The following is a 19962-nucleotide window of genomic DNA, read 5'->3' as shown; positions in this document are numbered from 1 at the left end:
ACTCCAGGCAGCTTTCTCCAGAGCTCATGATGGATACCGTCAGTACAGGATTATTTAAAGGAAAGGATGAAGATCCTGTTGCCAGCGGTTGCTAATAGCAGACCACCAACAAAAAGTGGTAAGAATAAGCAAACATGAGAGCAATGCTTCCCTTTACTCTCCCTGCCTCTGGTGAGCCTCTGCTCAAGGATTTCCAGGCATCTTTGTGTCTAATTGCCCTTGGTGGCTCTTAGTTATGTGAACTTCATTGCATTTCAAGCAAATACACATATCCAGCACCCACAAAATCCCATGGCAACGAGATTTACAGCTTAATTACATCTCCTTTTGATGCAGAAACTCCTCCCCACATCTGTATTCACTGGGTGCTGCTGAGACATCATTCCTGCTGGCAGCCCAGTGCAGGACCCAGACCTGGGGTTTCCAGAGGGGTCACAGCTCCCACAGCAAGGATTGTGCCACTCTGGCAGCTTTGGGCTAATGCAGCATGTGCAAAAAACAGTTTTGTAGGACAGCTGTAAGTTCAGCACAGCTGGGTCAGGTCATTTTTCATCTCTGAGCAAGGTGAATTTTAGGAGATGCTGGTGTTAGAAATGGCAAAAGTGAACTGAATGTCATGTAAAAAAATTGCCTACTTTTTCATGACATGATGGAGCAATGCAACAATTACCACATACTCAGGAAAAATACATATTTATCACGTAAAAATCTTTTTGCAGATCAGACAGTTGTGCTTTTCCTGTGAAAACTATATTCTGCAGAAGGAACCCGTTTTAAATACAATTAAAAATACATTTCTTTCTCATCCTAATAACAATGTGCACTCTTTTTTTTTTTTTTTTTTTTTTTTTTTTTTTTTGTCAATTATATATCTAAGTGGCTCTGTAAAGTGACAAATTTGTATGTAACCACAGAGCCAGACCAAACAGTCTATAGTTTCTCAGCTGGATGTTTCTAAACTGCTGATGCCTGTAAAAAGTTCAAGCTGAGAAGGAAACCACAAGTTGCAGAAGGGCTCCCCCATGCAGCCCTGAAGGTTCTGGTCTGTGTACAGCTCAGTGGAATTTTCTTAAAGCAATGCATCCAAGTCACACTTAGGTAACTATTTTGTTGGGATTTGCAGAGCTCCATCCTCATGGTGTCAAAGACTGTGACTTCTGATACAGCTAAAAAAAGTCTATAGCAGCCTAATATAAAGTCAAGAAGAGAAGCTTCAAAAAATATTCACTACCTATTTTTCTTTACATCCATATTTTCAGTTTGATACAGATTAATACAAAAGAAACTTATTTGGCCTTTTAAAATGTCCTTTTTCTCCTTTTTGTACTAAAAATCATAAGTATTAAAATCAGAGCAATCCACTGCATATTATTTTTTTAAAAAACCCAAACAGATTGACGTCTGCATTTCATAAATGTGCTTAAATCTGCAAACAAATTTTGTTTCTGAAATGCAATTCTGTACATACATAGGACTGGCTTCTGTTATTCCTTTTTCTTTCTAAAAAAAATATTCAGCTGTGTTGTGGTGGGTTTTTTTTTTTCCTGAGAATTTCTACTCGTGGAGATGCTTACTGTCATTGTGGGCAAGAAAGGGAATTAACTATAAACATCCTACTGATAGTAAAACAATAAAATCAAGAAGAAAAGCAGCAATTAGCCAAATGAGCATAATATTATTAGCAGTACAGAAAAGTAACAATTACCCAAACAAGCCTAATGTTTTAGCCAACAAGCCAGTAATGTCAGTAGCTGTACAGGATCCTGTTCTGCAAATTTACGATGGGCTTTTTTAAAAAAGAGCAAGCCAAGAGCCACTGTTCACTTGCTGTCTCTATCCATTCTGGCTTTCATTTCTCTGGTACTGTTCTCATCACTTCATAATTCAGGTACATAAGAATCTATTCAACAGGCTGCCATTTATCATTATATATATTCAAGTATTTCTCAGTCTATCTCAAAAATCTTAAACTGGATGATTACTCTTCATTTCAGCTTCTTTCTGCTGCTTATTTATGACAATCCAGTGTTGTTCTGCAAGCTTATTCGTATTTCTTAGATGTTCATAAGCATTTTGCTGGTGCTAAGAGTTATGTGAGAGCTTGCTGGTACAGCTGTGCCCTCACAGCTGGGGCAGCCATACTGTGCTGCACTAGGTTTGGAGTGAGCAATGTTTAGCATGAAGAAAAGTATGAAAAGCACAAGAAGTCTTACAAAGAGCAGTTGCAAGAGCTGGAGTTGTTTAGCCTGGAGAAGAGGCTGAGGGGAGACTTTATCACTCTCTACATCTACCTGAAAGGAGGGTGTGAAGAGGTGGGGATCAGCCTGTTCAATGAGGTTACAAGTGAAAGGACAAAAGGCCTCAAGTTGCATCAGGGGAGATTTAGATTGGATGTTCAGAAGAATTTATTCACTTAAAGGGTTATCAGAAATTAGAAGAGGCAGTGGTGGAGTCACCATCCCTGGTGGTATTTAAAAGATGTGTAGATGTGGTGCCAAGGGACATGGCTTAGTGAGGGACTTGGCAGTGCTGTTAATAGTTGAACTCAATCATCTTCAAGGTCTTTTCCAACCACAATGATTCTGTGACTTCTCTGATGAAATCAACATTACCTGAATTACTGTCAAGCTTAAGATAGCCAATACTTTTTGCAAAGCAAACAACAGGTGTCTTTAATGAGCTTTCTCTCTGGAGGTATTAAAGAGTCATATAGACACAGTGCTCTGGGATATGACTTAGTCAAGATCTTACCAGTTTTAGGTTAATGGTTGGACTTGAGGATCTTGAAGGTCTTTTCCAACCATGATAATTCAGTGATTCTATGAAAAAATTGTACAGCACATTGTTTAAACAATGACACTGAAATGCTTTCAAAGGCAGGGCAGCCTTTGGAAACAAGAAGTCCTTTGAAATGTGCACACATGCCCTGACATGACACCCCAGAGTTTTGCTTCTGTAGAGTTGTCAGAGGGTTTTCTCACTCCAGACCTCTCCACCTGTTGTGGCTGCAGACATTTCAGTTCCTTTCAGTGCAAGACAGCATCTGAAAGAGACTGGAAAAGAGAACAGAAAGGCAGATTGGATTAATTAAATCAGATTGGATTAATTAAATCAACCTAACACTTCAGAGAGAGCCCTAATGTCAAGGTACTCTGCCAGGAGGGCTGGTAGGGGTCACCCAGTGACATTTTGGTGCAGAGTGAGTCAGATGACTACAGCTGAAAGCTGCATAAAGGATAATGGCATGCTTGTTGGAGACACAAATGCCAAATAGCAAACACCTGGAGAAGAAACAATCTACATCTTATCTGCTGAAGCTGCTGAACCACAGCAGTGTGCTGTTAAGTCTAGAGGGTGACCACCACTTCTGTTTCACTCCAGGTCCTTGGGCTGCCTCAGACAGATGCTGTGCAGCTGTTAGATTACCAAGCAGTCTAAACAAAAAAAAACCCAAAAGCCCAGGAATCTTCAAAAAAGGTCTTCCTACCACCAGGGCAGGAAAGAATTTCAGCTCCAGAAAGACCTCCAGAAACTTAGTCTTCAGGTGGAAAGTAGAAACCAACATGACTTTATCATGAAGTTTAAAGCAAAGCTGAAAGGATAACCTGATTTTGAAGATGTCAAAATACTAACAGGGCTGTACACAGCCAGCTGAAGTTCTCCAGGTGACTGCTGTAGTCACAAAGCATTCTGCATTTAAGGACAAGGAGTATCCAGTGGGCTGAAGGGAAGACTCACAAACACATCTCAGAATTGGTCAACTTCAGGAATGTTCAGACAATGGGCAACAACTGTGGTGGATAGAAAACCTTGGAGGACAGAGAGAGGGTAGTTGCTAACTGAAGCAAAGCTCTGCAGCCTCCTATTTCAAAAATACATTCAATTAGGTAGGATTAAAATACAAAAATTGAATAATTAATATTAAAATATTAAAATTAGCCAGAAATGAGCACTAACCGTATTACAGTGAAATGCTGGTTCACTTAGAACAGGCCTACATGATTTTTTTCTCTTTAGAAGAATTGCTTGGGTCAGAGAGGAACAGTGGTCCATCTGCTGTAGAAAAACATGGATTGTTCACCATGGTTATGGAGGACCAGAAAAAGGATGAAGCACATAGGACTGTTGTTATTTAAGGTGAAGTGGGAAAAGATTGAAGAAAAAAAAAAAAAAAATCCCAGTACCCAGGGCAGGTCTTAGCAACACCAACCATGAACAGCATCACAATGCCTAAGCAGCTAAACCTAGCAAACTGAGCTTTTTGCAAATAAAGAGATACAAGCAAAATCCTTTATTGAGTTACTGGCAAGATGGATGCCAGGCTCAACAGCCCAAACTTCACCTGTGACTTGTGTTTGAAATAGTTCATGGTGAAACAGTCATCTCCTCCCCCACTTCTTCAACAGGAGGAAATTACTATAAAAACTGCTTTTTTAGTTCCTCTGAGCAGGAAACAAACCAAGGATTAAAAACCATGGAACACCAAACTCTTTTCAACTTTTGAGTGTTGAGGTCAATAAATGCTATTTGCAGCTAAAACATGAATATAATTGGTAAGCAGAGTAGGCGTACACACAACAGTCAAATGCTCACTTAACACAGCATGTTTACCCCTCAGGACTTTTTTTTTATCTTTCACCTAAAGAACCAGCCAAAAATCTCAGAAAAAGCCCAACTTTCATGAACTTGTGTTTGGAAAAAGAATAGTAAAATCATTTTAGAATTCAACTACACAGTAGCTGAGTAGAATAAAAAAACAATTGTGTTAGTTGCTCACAAAACTGGAGCTTTCTGTGGTCTACGCATTTTCCTGGGTTTACATCTGAAATCAACACAGCAAGCAGTGAGATGGAATTGATAAGAAGATTGTGTGAAAAAATGAGGTGTTTAGTGGCTAAGTAGTAAAGATACAGAGAGCTACAAAATGTGTGTTTAGGCACACATTTTTTTAGCTATACAGTTCCCTGTAGCACCTAGGCTAAAAAGCAAAGCTGAAGGAGTTTCCTTTTAAATTTAAAGCAATCCTGGGCTTCACTTGCAACCTTAAAACTGCACACACAGAAAAGGGATTTATTTTCATCTTTAGTAGAAATGCATTCTTTAGAAAGGAAATGAAAAGCAACATTTGTGGTGTGAGGAACTGTACGAGCTTCTCAAGTGCAAGCTACAAGATGTGCTGAGAGCTTAAGCAATGCAGAGTGCAAGATGAGTCACTGCTGTGTTACCCACAGAAACTTTTTTCTTCACTGGTTATTTGGTAGAGAAGTGAAAGAAGATTCCAAAACTTCACTCTTTTAAGTCACACACTGAGCAATCACTATGTGATAGTGGCTCAAGCATCAGACTTAATCCCACAAGAACTTCATAATGAACAAATCAAAGTTAAAAAAAAAAAAAAGAAAAAAAAAAAAGAGGACAGTATTTAATGGTTACTTTACCAGTATTCTCAGAATTTAGCTTGTAGCCAGCTTTTAAGCATTTCTGGATTCATAAGTATATGGCAGAGAAAGAACTCAGTGCAAGCTCCTGTAAACTTATGACCAGACATATTATGGCTTCATATTACAGTGTTTTAGCTAAAATCCAGTCGTCAGTATGAATCCACCAGAATATTTATTGTAAGCTTAAATTTACAATTAATTAGTAAGATTTTCATAGCCACAGTAACAAGCTTTAGTGTATTTTTTTCATCTGGTCTTACAGATCAAGACTTCAAGCTTCTGAAGTACAGCTGCAGTGTATACTGGTTCTCTTTGGTGGCAGAAAAGTACAGAAATTTCATTTCTCCATTCTGAGAGGAGAGAAAAGGTGAAATGCCTTAAATAGAGCTTCGCTGAGGGATAGTTTTGTTCTGGTTTTTTGTTTGTTTGGTTGCTTGTTTTTTGGTTTGTTTGCATTGATTTATTCTGTCTACCCTTCTCATGATCTCTGTATAAAAACTGTAAGTAGTACTTCGATAAAATGGAGCTACTCACCCAAACTTCTGCAGCACACAGCCAGGAGCTGGCTGAGTAGTCTTGACTTGAGCGAGAAACCTCACCCAGAACTGGGGCTCCCCAGAACAAACCAGACAGTGCCATACTGCACTGAGGGCAGCAGCAACTCACCAAGGTGATTTAAGAGCTGGTGCACACAATGGAGAAGGCTGAGAGCTGGGCTTGTTCAGGCCTTCAGAGCAGAAGGTTTTGGGAGAACCTTACTGCTGTATTCAAATACCTAATGGGATGGTATAGAGAAGAGACTTCTTGGAGACACAGCAGCAGAATAAGAGGTAGTGGATAAAACCAGAACATGGGAAATTCCAGTTAAATATAATTTTTTTTTTCACTGTGAATATGGTCACTGGAACTGGTGGGCTAGAGAGGTTGAGGGTCTCCAAGCCTGGAATCGTTCAAAACTCAACCAGACAACAGCAACATGACCAGGGTTCACCTGCTTAGAGGAAGGTGATGGGCCAGATGGCCTCTCAAAGTCCCTTCCACTTTAAATTATTCTGTCATTCTAGGCACTGGGTTTTTTATGCCAGTGACTCTCTCTGGGCAGTCATAGAAACCAAGCATGTAGAAAAGATCTTTTGTTTTGCTTTTAAGTTCACCTGCTAATCCCTTGATTCTTACTCTTTTCATTTGTTAAATCAAAGTAAATCACAAGTATGACATTTTAAAAGTGAGGTGACCATTGAGAACATCACTCTAAGTACCAGGGGCATTTTATCTGGATTTTAACACACAAGTGCACTACATGAGATGTTACCGGTAGCCAAACTTCAAAATGCAAAGCATGTATTCTGGCATGGCATTTTATTAAGATGTCAAAATCAATCACTGAAAACAACCTGTACACATCTAATCTAGTCAGCAAAAGTAGCTGTACAACTTCAATGTGATATTCCCCTCTTACATATAGCTCATGATGCTCTAAAGTGATTCTATCCATTGTTTAAGTCCCCACGAAAACAGTTACCAGTTTTAACGCCTATTAAAAGTAGCATTATATTTTGCTCTCAAAATTACATAAAAATAAATCTTTAAATATGAGTTGGCTCCTAAGCTTAGACTGAGCCCTGCCAGGAAGAGAATTCTGCACTTCAATGAACAGGGTCTTCAGCATCAAGAGCTCTTCAAAGTGCTTGGCAGAGCACGTGAATGCTGCCCATGCTAACTCCATGATGCAACTAAGGCACAGAGGTCAACTACCCTGCCCAGAGTCACACAGACAGTGAGGAGAACTAAGAGCAGAATTTGGGGTTTTCAGTTGTCCAATGTTGCCACCACATCTCATTGCCACTACTCAAGTGCAATGGCTAAAGCATGTTTGAGTAGCAAAACTTGTACAGCACAAGGAAAACAGAAAGGGGGGGGTGCAGGGCCAGGCAAAGACTGCAATAGTTTCAAGTGAAAACAAACAAATCTGGTAGTCAGAAAGTCAAAATGCACTTCAGGGAATGATCACACAGAAAATTATGCAGAGAGAAAGCTCATTAAACATAAAGACATCTGGTGTTAGCTTTGCAAAAGGTAGTGGTTATCTCAAGCTTGACAGTAGTTCAGGTAATGTTGATTTCATCAGAGAAGTCACAGAATCATTTTGGTTGGAAAAGACCTTAAATATGATCGAGTTCAACCATTAACATAGAACTGCCAAGTCTCTCACTAAGCCATGTCCCTTGGCACCACATCTACACATCTTTTAAATACCACCAGGGATGGTGACTCCACCACTTCCCCGAGCAGCCTGTTCCAGTGCCTGAAAACCCTTTCAGTAAAGAAATTCTTCCCAATATCCAATCTAAATGTTTTCTGTCACAACTTGAGGCCATTTCTTCCTATTTCAATACTTTTTATTTGAGATAAGAGGCCAACACTCACCTCCCCACAACCTCCTTTCGGGTAGCTGTACAGAACATTGAGGTCTCCCCCTTCAGGCTCCTTTTCTTCAGAGTAAACAAAGCCACTTCCCTCTGTTTCTCCTTGTAAGCCTCGTGCTCTATACCCTTCATCAACTTTATTGCTCTTCTTTGGACATGATTCAGCACTTCTGTGTCCTTGTTATGAAACACTCAAAACTGAACTCAGTATTTAAAGTGCGGCCTAAGTACAGGGGCACAATCCCTTCTCCCTGGTCCTGTTGGCCACAGTTTCTGATACAGGCCAGGATGCTGTTGGCATTCTTGGCCACCTGGGCACACTGCTGGCTCATGTTCAGCCAGCTGTCCATCAACACCCCCAGGCCCTTTTCTGCCAGGAAGCTTTTCAGCCACTCTTCCCCAAGTCTGTAGCATTGCATGGGATTGTTGTAACCCAAGTGCACTTGGCTTTGTTGAACCTCACATGGTTGGCTTCATCCCATCAATCCAGCCTGTTTAGGCCCCTCTGCACAGCCTGCCTACCCACAGGCAGATCAATACACCAGCCCAAACTGGTGTCACATGAAAACTTACTGAGGGGGCACTTAATCCCCTCATCCAAATTATTTATAAATGTCCCAACACTAAGCCCTGGGAAACACCACTTGTGACAGGCCATCAGCTGGACTTAACTCCATTCACCGCAACTTTTTGGGCCCAGCCACCCCATTGTTCACTCAGCAAAGCATACACCCATCCAAGCCATGAGCAGCCAGATTCTCCAGGAGAATGCTGTGGGAAGCACTGTCAAAGGCTTTACTAAAATGTAGGTGGACAATTACCTACAGCCTTTCTCCTATCCTCTGGGTGGGTCGCCTTCTCATAGAAAGAGGTCAGGTTAGTCAGGCAGGACCCACCTTTCATTAAACCTTGCTGACAGGTCCTCATCACCTTCTTGTCCTGCACATGCTGCATGATAGCACTCAAGATGATTTTCTCCATAAACTTCCACAGCACTTAAGTCAGGCTGACAGGCCCGTAGTTCCCCAGATCCTCCTTCTGCATCATTGTAGATGAGCATCTCATTTGCTAAGAATGCTGTGGGAAGCACTGTCAAAGGCTTTACTAAAGTCTAGGCAGACAATACCCACAGCCTTTTCCCCATTCACTAGGTGGGTCACCTTGTCATAGAAAGAGGCCTGGTTAGTCAGGCAGGACCCACCCTTCCTGAACCAGTGCTAACTGGGCCTGATTACCTGGTTGTTCTGCACATGCTACATGATCACGCTCAAGATGACTTTCCACAGAAGTGAGGTCAGGCTGAGAAGCCTGTAGTTCCCCAGATCCTCCTTCCATCCCTTCTTGTAGATGGGCATCAATTTGTTAATCTCCAGTCAGCTGGGACCTCCCCAGTTAGCCAGGACTGCTGCCAGATGATGGGAAGCGGCTTAGTGAGAACTTCTGCCACTTCCCTCAGTACCCTAAGGTGGATCCCATCCATCCCATAGACTTATGTGTGTCAAAATGGTGTAGCAGGTCACTAACCATTTAGCCTTTGATTATGGGGGCTACATCCCGATCTCCATCCTTGTCTTCCAGTTCAGGAGGCTCTGGGTATCTGGAGAACAATTGATCTTACCACTAAAGACTGAGGCCAAGAAGACATTAAGTATCTCAGGCTTTTATATTAAGGCTTTTTTCTCATCCTTGTTACCATGTTTCCCCACAAGTCATAACTCCTGATAAGCAGACATCTTAAATATTGTTTGTCTAACAGAAAATTGCACTTCTCTGGCACGTCACACAGAAATGCAAGGACCAAATATCTCCTCAGTAGGCATGGATGTGTACGAGGCACAAAAAAACCCTAGATTAATTGCTTTCAAGGTATGGACTAAGTCGTAGAGAAGTACCAAACTCAAAAAATAGAAGTAGTCTAAAATAAATAAGGTTAAGAAAACTGAAAGCCACCCATGAAAAATCACCAAGAAATACATCAGATAAGATTATGCTGCAGAAAAGAAAATGTGATACACGTAATCACTGCCTGGATTAGAAGCATGCTGATGACAAATAACCATTTCAGAAAGCCTGTCCTTGAACAGGAGGCTCATGAGATGGCTCATTTACTGACAGAGGCTGCTGCTGGGATTCAGAAGTATGCACACTTTGATTCTGTTCACTGATTTGGTGGGAAGGAACTGCATCTTGGCTAGACTGAGGCTGTTGACTTGATTCCTGAGTCAGCTGCATGTGCTGAGCTGGATGCGAAGCTCCAGCTAAGTGGATTTCTTCATTTTGTCCTTGATGAGCGTGGAGATGTTCCAGTGCTTCCTTGGAAAGAGTGATGACATGCATTTGTTCAGGCTGGGCAGTCTGTATTTGGCTGGCAATCATATTGATACTTTGGATTTGTTCTGCTTGCTCCTGCTGAGCTGAAAGCAGTAAGTTCTGCAGCTGCTGTGGTGGCTGAGCAAGGAGCCTGAGGTTAGCAGCCTGCTCTGCTGTCATATTTGGGGCATTTTCTGCAGTTACAATACTAATGCCTTGATTATGACTCGGCACAAAGTTTATATTATGTACTGCATCTGTAACCAGCAGCTGAATTTCCTGCCCTCCAGAGGTGGCAAGCTGATACTGCTGCAGCTGCAGAATGTTCCTCACTTCTGAATTAGTGTTGGTGCTTGGGGCAGCGCTGGCTTCCTGGAACTGCTTTTCCTTGCTATGGATTTTCAAATGAGACTTCAGGTTGTCCAGACGAGCAAACTGCAAACTACATTCTGGGCAGGAGAAAGGCTTTTTGCCTGTGTGTAAGATACAGTGTCTTCTCTTAGCACTGGAATCAGAGAAGGATTTTCCACATATCCCACAAGAATATGGCTTTTCTCCTCTGCAAAAGAACACATTTGATCTCATTACAATATTCACTTTGGCAGTTGTGCTTTCTGCAACTTATTACAGAATAAAAAAATTACAATATAATTTTTTTCTAAATGTATATAATACAAGAATTTGACATTAAAGATATTCTCTATTTGACTTTCTAATCACTTCTACTTCTCTTCACAAGCTGTATTTTTATTAGTATATACTCAAGACCTAAAAAAAATAACATAACTGCCCTTCTGTCCCCAAGACCAGGATTATAAGTTTTATGCTGCTACCCTTGGCAAGAATGCAACAGCTTACTTCACATAACTTAAGAACTGACCACTTAAAAAGCGTTTATGAGCAGTGTGGGCTTTAAAACAAAAAGAAGCTACCAAATCTTAACTTGCTGCCTGACTCAAAAGGTTACAAGAAATTTTACTGTAAACATTTTCTTTTACATAAAGCCCACTACAGTTCTCCAAGGTTTTAAAATCTATCATGCCCTTAATGCAATACATCACACTGCCTTAGGTAGAAGGTAGCTAACACTATTAAAGAGACACGACAGACTATGGGGAAACAGGAGAATGGTCCAACTCTTTATTATACCACAGCTACTGCTCTGCTGTCAAAGAAAAATTCACAGTGAAGTTTCCACATAGATAATACAGCAGTAAGGAGACACATTGCTATTAGACAGATAAAATATAGAAAAGATGAACCATGCCATGTCTTGGCACACCAGTATTTAACAGTGCAGTACTTGACAACTATTACTGAAAATAGATCAAAGCAAAACAGATTAAAGCAAAAATCTTTAACCATTCATCCAAAATGCAAACAAAGCCCTGACCATTCTGATTAAAGCAAAAATCTTTAACCATTCATCCAAAATGCAAACAAAGCCCTGACCATTCTTTACCTTATCAAGCACTACATACAGGTATGAGATTAGAAGTTACATTTTTAAAGAAGGTAGTGAAAATCAGACATACTCTACCTGTGAATTCTAATGTGAGTCTGAAGAGAACTTTTAGCTGTAAATGATTTGCCACAAATTTCACAGGTGAAGGGTTTCTCACCTACCAAAAAGAAATTTGACGTTACTTTTTATATAGCAGCTCCCATCAATATATTAAAAAACATATTTTACTATACACAGTATCAAGTGTGCACTGTGAAATCCTCACACTTTTGCCATAGGTCAGGACAGATAATCTGAAACTGAATGACCTTGCTAGTTAAATGAGGGAGTAGCATTTTAAAAGTACATCTCTGTTTCTCCCCGTTGAAGATAAAAGAATTTGGTGATCCAAGCCCTCTGAGGGACAAAATATATACCTATGATATTGATGTGGGTGTTCCACATGGAACAGACAAGTTTAAAAAAGACTGACCCTTAACTAGTAAGCATTAATGGTAGGCTCAAGTGCAGCACCATGCAGATGAGTAAATACAAAACCTGGAAAGTGAATTTTTAATCTTAACGAGTTGGCTGGCTTCCCATAAAGCCTACAATATCCTGGTAATGCCAGTCACATAAGAAAAAAAATAAACTATGTTTGGTTTAATAAATTGTGTGTTTGTTGTTTTGGGGTTTTTTTCAGTGCAATCCAGATCACTACTGTGATAATTCACATCATACAAGCACAATAAATGGGGGATGAACAAGGCAGCAGCCAGTTTCCAACACAGCTTTGCATTTAGTATAGAACTGCAATGCTGATCAGCTTTCATATAGCTTCCAAGGGCAGGGACAAAGTATGAGAGAACACAAAACATTCATCAAAAGGGACATCTCATCCTCTAGTCCCAGCCTCCTACAGAAAACAGGAGTAACCTCCTAAGTAGACTGTATTCTTATGATCTTCTGCCAAATCAGAACAGGTGTATCAATGTTATCACCTGTCCCCAGACTCCTTAAGATTTTACTTCTTGCTTTTGATATGGGACAGATCAATTGCTATTTCTACATTTTTAATACTGATACCTTGCCTGTCTCTTTTGGAAGCAAAATGCATCGGAAGTCAGTTTTTTGCTAGAACTCATCTTAATTAACCTATTTTTATAACTTACCTTGCTGCTATGCTTTCTTTTCTCATCTCATCTCTTGCTACATTTCTAGAGCTGTATCAGCTTCAGACACAGTGTGCCAACAAATACTATGTTATCTTCAAAGAAAAAGCAGTATTTATAGGTATCTCAAGATAACACTATTCTGGCCACAGCAAAAACTCCCAAAAACATGCGTTCTGATCTCATTCTATCCCAGGGAAGTTAAAACTTGGTTATTTTCACTAAGAAAGAGAAGGAAATTAACAAGATGATAATGATGAAATTAACAAGATCTTGTGCATACTTAAGAATACATTGGTTTGGGGAAGAAACAATCCCACTGTTTACAGGTATTCTAGAAGAAAAATATTTTCAAATCATCTTACCATTCGAAGGAAACTATTTCTAGAAGCTTGTCTTGTTATCATGAGATGTTAAACCAACATTTTTATAGCTGTTACCAAACACCTTCTGACACACTTGCATTAAATCAACCCAAACAGCCCATACCCTGATAACATCTGGTTTATAACAGCATAATAAAAAGGTAAATGTGAATAATTATTTTTCTGGTCAGCAGCACTTTTTATAAGCAACCTACCCTCACAGACAGGGGTGCCCAACTCATTTAGGACATACAGCTTCTATTACTTACTTAGCTCACTTCAAGTCCCATGCATGCTAGATGTATCTCTCCTGATCATGTGAGCTCCCAGTCTACGACTCCACCGCAGAAGGTGGCATTTTCCTCAGCAGACTTTGTAAGAATGGGGGGAAAAAACCCATCTTCCTGTAATGGGCACTGCTTCTGCATTGCTGTACATGCTCCTGCACTCTTGATGCCAAATCTCTTCACTAGCAATGCAGGCATCATCATGTACAAGCGGAGCAGAAGTTCATCTCACAGAGACAAGCTCCATTTCCTTACAGTGTTTTGTCTGTGTTACTTTAAAAAAAAAACAAATAAACAAACCAAAAATCCAAACCCAGAACAAAACGTGATGGACAATATTACCTGTGTGTGTCCTTAGATGTTTCTTTAACTGAGCAGCATCCATGAATTTGCGATGACACTGGTTACATTCCGGCAGTGAGTGGCCTTGTCGCAACAATAAAAAAAGTGTCAGTGCATAAGTGATCCCCTTTATCTCTTCAGTGATCTTTGTTAAAGCACTTTCCTGTAAAATAACCACTTGGATATAATATAGAGATAAAACAAAAGGTGATTCACTGCCTCTTCCCTATCTTAACTGTTACACCCCCATTTCTATATTTAATGTTACAATGGCAAAAGAGGGGGACTGACATCTGCTCCCCAGCAAACATTATTTCTCTTAAAGCTTTGTAAATTCTGATCTTTTCCACCACTTCCTCTGAATGTAGCTTACTCTCTCATCCTGCTCCAGAAGTGAGCAGAAAGCCACTTTGTCAAGCTTGTTTGCCATTGCTAGTCCAAAGCAGGGGGAAACAACAAGGTAATTTGCAAAACAGGCAAGGGACACAATTGTTGGATACAATTGTTTACACAATTCCTGGCCTCTATGTAATACAGACAAAAGGGCCAGAATAATCAAGTTGTACGTCAAATACAACGTAACCAACTTTTAATCATAACATTCTTTCTCAATTAACTATTTTCTAAACATTACATTTATTAAACGCTATTTTGTCTTTTTCACCCCACTTGTTGTTTTATCAAGATACCTCACATCAAGAAAGCAGAGACTAAATACATCACTAAAGAAGAATTTCCAACCTTAGTTAATCTTTGTAAGGACAAATCAGCATGGAATCTAAGCCAGCTCTTCAATCTAAACTTTTTATACCTGTGTGTACTCGATAGTGGCTCTTGAGCTGTCTCCTTTGGCTGAAGTATTTCCCACACTGATCACATGTAAAAGCCTTCTGGCCTATAAAGAAAATCACATTTTAAAACATCAGCCATATCCAATGCAAGTGTGAGGAAATAAACAAATAAATAAAGAGAGCACACATGAAAGAGAGCAGAAATGCCTTTTTTTCAGAAAGCTAAAAGCTCTTGGGGGAAAGAAGTTACATTTGCAGGAAATACTTACCTGTATGTAAGCTCATATGCTCCAGAAGAGAATGCTTTGTTGTCAGAGCTTTACTGCAGACAGTGCAGGTGTACGGCCGCTCTCCAGTGTGCATCCGCTCATGGACTTGAAGAGAATGCTTCTGGGAAAAGCCTTTGCCACACTCAGCACACTTGAAAGGACGCTCCCCTAGAAGCAAAAGATGACATTTGTTAAGCACAGATGCATGATTTCTTGCTAGACAGTCTAAGCTGATAGTGAGATGCACACCAAGAACAGAACAGGGAACAGAGTCTCAGAGACACACCATAATAATCTGGATCAGGATGCTCTTTTGGGCTCTAGACAACAGCCCAGACCTCCAGAACTAGCCTCCATTTTGCAAGAAGTCACTCAGCCCTAACCCAAAAGCAGCAGTCTCCTAAGGCCCACCTGTATGACTCCGCTGATGAATAGCTAAGAAGTGATTATATTTAAATACTTTGCCACAGTCTTTACAGCGAGGTTCCGAACCTGCACGTTTTCTTTTCCCAGAAGTTCTCTTTGCCAGTCCTTTTTCATCCTCATCACCGAGAAGTTTATAATCTTGCAGTTTGATTGATCTCCTTATCCTACGTTTGCTATAACGGCTCTGGGTGCTCTGTATTCCTTCAGATTTGGGATCATAATTCTCATCTTTCTCAGCTGACGGATCGACAGCAGCTTCTGAGCCACAGGCAGGTTCAGTTTCTTCTGCATCTTTCCTCGCTGGAGCCTGTTCACTGACAGCTGTTTCTTCTTCTGCAGCACCTTTTTTCATGAAGTTTTGCTTATTTTGCATGGAGTTGTTCTCTCTCAGCTGCACATCTTCGGCAGAATTTGCGGCCGATTTTTCTTCTTGGACATTCTTGACTTTCCTGGGTCGCCCTCGTTTTCTCTTTGGTGGATCTTCACTGTTCCTGTCGCTTGGAATTACAGCTACAGAGGCTCCACTGTTAGCTGGAGCTGCTAAGGCACCCCCTGGGCTATGGTTAGCCTGGTAGTCTGTACAGGCCCCGACCAAGTCGTTCACTTTCAGCAGCTGAGCAGTGGCCAGAATTTGTTCTGTGCTTTTTTCACTGGTGCGGAGGCAACCGGTGTAGATAAATTCCAGCAGTGCTCCAAAGGTGTCTGCAACCATTCCCTCCAGCATGTAAATTGACTGCCCTATTTCACCCTCGTCTATGAACATCATTGAGAAGTATTCACTGCTGGCAGCAAGCAAAGCTTTATGGGCTCTGAATTGCACATTCTCCACTATTAGGGTAATGTCACAGAGAAAATCCTTTTTCCTTTGTTCTTCAAAATTTGCCAGAATGGTATCTTTGTGAGCTTTGGAGTGGATGACAACCAGTTTCTCAGAAGCTTCAGGAGCTGTTTCTGCCATTTTTATTGTGCATATGAAAGGAGGTGCCTGCAAGAACAGAACAGTTTTAATTAAGATATAGAAGTCTGCATTATAACACACCAAATACGATTTGGTTCACTAGTCAAGAGAGTTCCACAATTTCTGAAGCAATTATCAAGCCTCTGAACTTCCCTTAAAAGATCAACACTAATACTGACAACAAACTTTCTTCAAAAAGCATTTTTAAATCCTAGGAAATGGTTACAGATTGTTTATTCTTAGACCAGAATTACTGCCTGTTTATAATTTATCTCTGATGCACTGCAAACTGTACAGAATCTAAGAAAAATGGCTATCCCCCTTCTGATAGATCCTTTCACAGCTAAAACAACTGAACAAAAAGAACTCTTTATTCACAGAGCCTAAGTGGAAACAAACAATTTAAAACAAAAGTCAACTGCAGCTTTATCCCTGCAGATGCCCCATTTCAGGAACAAGGCTATAAAATCCTGAAATGGATGATAAAATTTCACTGGCATCAGTGCAGCAGGACTCTACGCCTTCTTTTATCTTTATTTCTATTATTCTGAAAATTTATCTTTCAGCACATTTACCTGCCAAGCTTCAGCCTATGCAGATGGGCACTAAAAGAAGAAAAATATCTGCATTTTCTAAGAGTTCTGTCTAAAATAAGGTTAACTGTTAACCATCGATCTGGCTTGACAGGCTTCTTCAATTGTTAATATGCAAACATTAAAAACAAATAAACAAAACAAAATCCACCGATTTCAGAAGAATTCACCAAATAATATTAAGGAAGAGATGTGTGAAAAATGTCCATTTCAAGGGAATCAGCTAAACCAAACATAAATTAGATTAACTACCTGTCACCTTAAAATATAAAGCTGCCACTTTTAGTACAGAGCAAACTGGACCACGCAAAATAAAGCTGTAAGGAACAACATAGACTACAAAAAGATGATACCCGAACGCATCTGAGGTAGCCAAAAAGCAATTATTCAGCCCCATTCAGCTTCAAAACAGTTCATGCCAGAAGCAAAGCGTGTGTCTGGGAACCTTAATTTCTGAATGATGTGACCCTGGTGTTGCTGGAGCACCCTAAGGCAGGACTGTTAGGTCTGACCCAACCCTGCCTTACAGGGATTACAGGAACTCCTTAAGAGCTGCCTGCTGGCTCTCTTTAACATCCACGTGTGCCTCAGCGAGGGTAAATAGGTGTTTTGTGCGTTCTGATCACATGAAGGGCTTTGGTAGTCGATCACGAGATGGCATCGATACTTTTCCAACTGCAAAATCCAAGCCAGTATGTTTACCTAAAACAATAACCCTAAAATAAGGCTGAGGTTAAGGGGAAGGCACCCGCACAGCCCGCAGTGCCAGACACGCTCCAGCCCCTTGGCTGATGAGGAGTGGAAAGGTTCAGCAGCAACACCTGAGCAACCTGGCCTGGCGGGAGGTGTCCCAGCCCATGCAGGGGGGTTGGAACTCGATGATCTTTGAGGCCCCTTCCACCCCAAACCATTCCATGATTGTAACACCCGCGTTTTGGGGGCAAACCGCGAGGAGCAGAACACGGCACCGGGCCGCTCCCGAACGGGAGCAGCGGCTGCAGGCCGGGGAGAAGCCGGGGTGGGACGGAGGCTGCAGGGGAGAAGCCACAACAGCCGCGCCCGGAAGGGGTGCGGGGAGCCTGAGCACCGCCCGCAACACCCCCTGAGGCCCCAACTCCGTGTCCCGCTCTCGCCGCCCCCGGGAAAGGCCGCTCAGCCCCTCCGCGGGGCGAGACGCCGCCGGGGAGGGAGCGGCGGGCGCGGTACGGGGCCTGGGTGCGGTACGGGGCCTGGGGGCTGCCCGTGCTGGGCCGCCATGCTGTGTTCCCTCAGCCCGGCTGCTGCCCTGCCCCGGTCGCGGCTGCTGACCGGCGGATCCCGGCACTCACCCCTCCGCCGCCGGCACCCTCTGCGCAGCCGCCGCCGCACTTCCGGGCCGGGCGGCAGCGCCACGTCTTGCGTCATGACGTAACCACATGACGCCTCCAGCGCGGCCCCAGGCGGGCGATGACGTAATAAGTGTGAGGTCAGAGATGATTTCTGAGAAAAGGTTTTAATGTTGAGATTTCCTGGCTAAGGAGCTGGCCTTAGAAAGGGTGACGTTGTTCACCGGCTGCGCTGCGGATGGTGGTGACACTCGTTGGATCCGGGGATGGAGGGGGGGAGAGGAGGGAGAAAAGTGGTCCCGAAAAGCGCTACAGGAAGGTGGGGCTGGCGTCCTTCAGGGAGAGGAAAGTCTTCATGCGGTCGTCAAAGCCCGGGGGCTTCTGCTGCCCGTCCCTGTAGGGCCCTGCCATAGCCGCCGCCAGGTAGGGGATGAGCTGGCAGTGCTCTGTGAACCGCGCCAGCTCCCTCTGGTACTTCTGCCGCACGGACTCTGAGCTCCTGGGGTTGTGCCCTGCCAGAGGTTAAGCAGTAGGTCAGTGTCCCTCGTTAATGATTTGGAATTATCTGACAGATATTTTTAAAAGGATCAAGTCCACGTGCGTTTTTATCCTTGGTACCGATTAAACTGCCCCAGCAGGCAGTGCCTGCTGAGCCCAAACCAACACGAAGTTAAGTCTGATATTTTGCAAGTTCCTGACTCCAGAATGCTGATGGAACTCGTGAAGATCGAGGCCTTTGTAAACTAATGCCAAAAGTGTGCTCAGCTGCCCTCAGCTTCCCGTTCCCCAGGCCATCAGGGGCTGCTGATAGTCCAGGCAATGACAAATGGGAACACCTTGACATGTACACTGTGATCGCATTGTGCAGGAACAGCCCATCCGTGGCATGGTGGGCACTGGGCTGCTGTGTCCTCACCACAACTGTTCTGCGACCTAAATGCTTTAGGTTTGCCCCTAAAAAAAAAAAACTAGAGCTGGCTGACGTTTCAGAACAGGAAGGAATCGTGAAGGCCAAGAGCTTTAGGAAGAAGGTAGTATTGTGGGGTTTTCCTTTCTTACCTCTCTGCCCTAAACTGTATTTTGACATACATTGTTACTGAGTGCCAATCCTCAGAATATTATTTATTATTTTAATTCTTTATTATTTTAATTGCTGCACTGAGGCAAAAGAGAAGGAATGATTTAAGATTGCCAACTCAACAATTATTATTTTTTTTTTTTTAATCTCTAAATGATACTTTGTATCTCATTCCAAACTCTGGGCCCCCTAAAGGACTGTGCTATGGGATGCTCCAGCCTATTACCTTTAAATTGTAGACAACTGCATTTAAGAGCTTCTGAATGAGTTTTTAAGGATATCTATATGTAAAGCTCTCACAGGAGTCAAGTTTGAAGAACAGTAAATCATTCAAGTGATGTCGGGTTTCCTACTCCTTTTTTTCAGGAGTAAATCCCTCTTCATTTATGATCGATGGACTGCCCTATCAGATACAGAAATTAATCCAGTATTGTTTTTTGAAAACCTGCAGGAGCAACTAAACCACTGCTTCTTCTCCCCTATTTGCATGTGCCATTACAGCGTGAGATAATTTGAAGATGAGAGAAAGTCTTACTTCAGATAGAAACAGGATGTTAAAAATTTTCCAGGGGGCCACAACTTGAAACACTTTGATCAAGTTTTTGATCTTAGACAGCATGACCACTCTGAAGAGATATATTATATAAATATATATATATCTCTGAAGAGATATAAATAATGCCATATTTGCAAGGGAGATGTTTCAGTATCTTCAAGTTGAAAGCAGTTCTACCC

General features: G+C 41.9%; 2 protein-coding genes and 2 long non-coding RNA genes across 7 annotated transcripts in view; 2 read left to right on the top strand and 2 right to left on the bottom strand.

Annotated features, from left to right (window-relative positions):
* The first annotated feature begins 29 nt into the window (after window positions 1-29).
* Window positions 30-817, top strand: LOC139794909 (uncharacterized). Its single transcript, XR_011725306.1, has 2 exons — window positions 30-118; window positions 720-817. It is a non-coding gene; the product is annotated as an uncharacterized lncRNA (long non-coding RNA).
* Window positions 818-8360: 7543 nt separating this feature from the next.
* LOC139794910 (uncharacterized) lies at window positions 8361-9777 on the top strand. The gene is made up of 2 exons (XR_011725307.1): window positions 8361-8676; window positions 8983-9777. It is a non-coding gene; the product is annotated as an uncharacterized lncRNA (long non-coding RNA).
* On the bottom strand, window positions 9512-18234 carry ZBTB24 (zinc finger and BTB domain containing 24). Of its 4 annotated transcripts, none has more exons than XM_071741189.1 (7): window positions 18153-18234; window positions 15259-16258; window positions 14848-15015; window positions 14599-14682; window positions 13788-13871; window positions 11718-11799; window positions 9512-10736 (listed from the first exon to the last, which is right to left on the bottom strand). In XM_071741189.1, the coding sequence occupies exons 2-7, from the start codon at window positions 16229-16231 to the stop codon at window positions 9929-9931; spliced, it is 2199 nt and encodes a 732-aa protein (XP_071597290.1). In that variant the 5' UTR covers window positions 16232-16258; window positions 18153-18234; the 3' UTR covers window positions 9512-9928. The 4 variants fall into 4 exon arrangements, with proteins under 4 accessions (XP_071597290.1, XP_071597292.1, XP_071597291.1 ...); XM_071741191.1 differs by having other exon boundaries at window positions 15340-16258; XM_071741190.1 differs by lacking the exon at window positions 18153-18234 and adding an exon at window positions 16995-17577.
* Window positions 18235-18443: 209 nt separating this feature from the next.
* The window catches only part of AK9 (adenylate kinase 9), a 56259-nt gene continuing 54740 nt past the window's right edge, over window positions 18444-19962 (bottom strand). Inside the window, exon 38 of the mRNA XM_071741188.1 lies at window positions 18444-18661. Within this exon, the coding sequence (XP_071597289.1) occupies window positions 18459-18661 (203 nt within the window). The 3' untranslated portion in view covers window positions 18444-18458. The remainder of the gene's footprint in view (window positions 18662-19962) is intronic.

Source organism: Heliangelus exortis, chromosome 3 (genome assembly GCF_036169615.1).
Source record: "Heliangelus exortis chromosome 3, bHelExo1.hap1, whole genome shotgun sequence".
Classification (NCBI taxonomy): domain Eukaryota; kingdom Metazoa; phylum Chordata; class Aves; order Apodiformes; family Trochilidae; genus Heliangelus; species Heliangelus exortis.
This window is presented reverse-complemented; position numbering and strand designations above follow the sequence as displayed.

What these genes read in the sequence shown, in the direction of transcription:
- ZBTB24 (XM_071741189.1), bottom strand. Translation starts at nt 16,231, where the DNA reads ATGGCAGAAACAGCTCCTGAAGCTTCTGAGAAACTGGTTGTCATCCAC. An exon ending in TCATCAGCGGAGTCATACAG is followed by an intron (nt 15,016 to 15,258) that starts GTGGGCCTTAGG and finishes TTTTGCTTCTAG; the next exon opens with GGGAGCGTCCTTTCAAGTGT. An exon ending in ACTCACATTAGAATTCACAG is followed by an intron (nt 10,737 to 11,717) that starts GTAGAGTATGTC and finishes GTTCTTTTGCAG; the next exon opens with AGGAGAAAAGCCATATTCTT.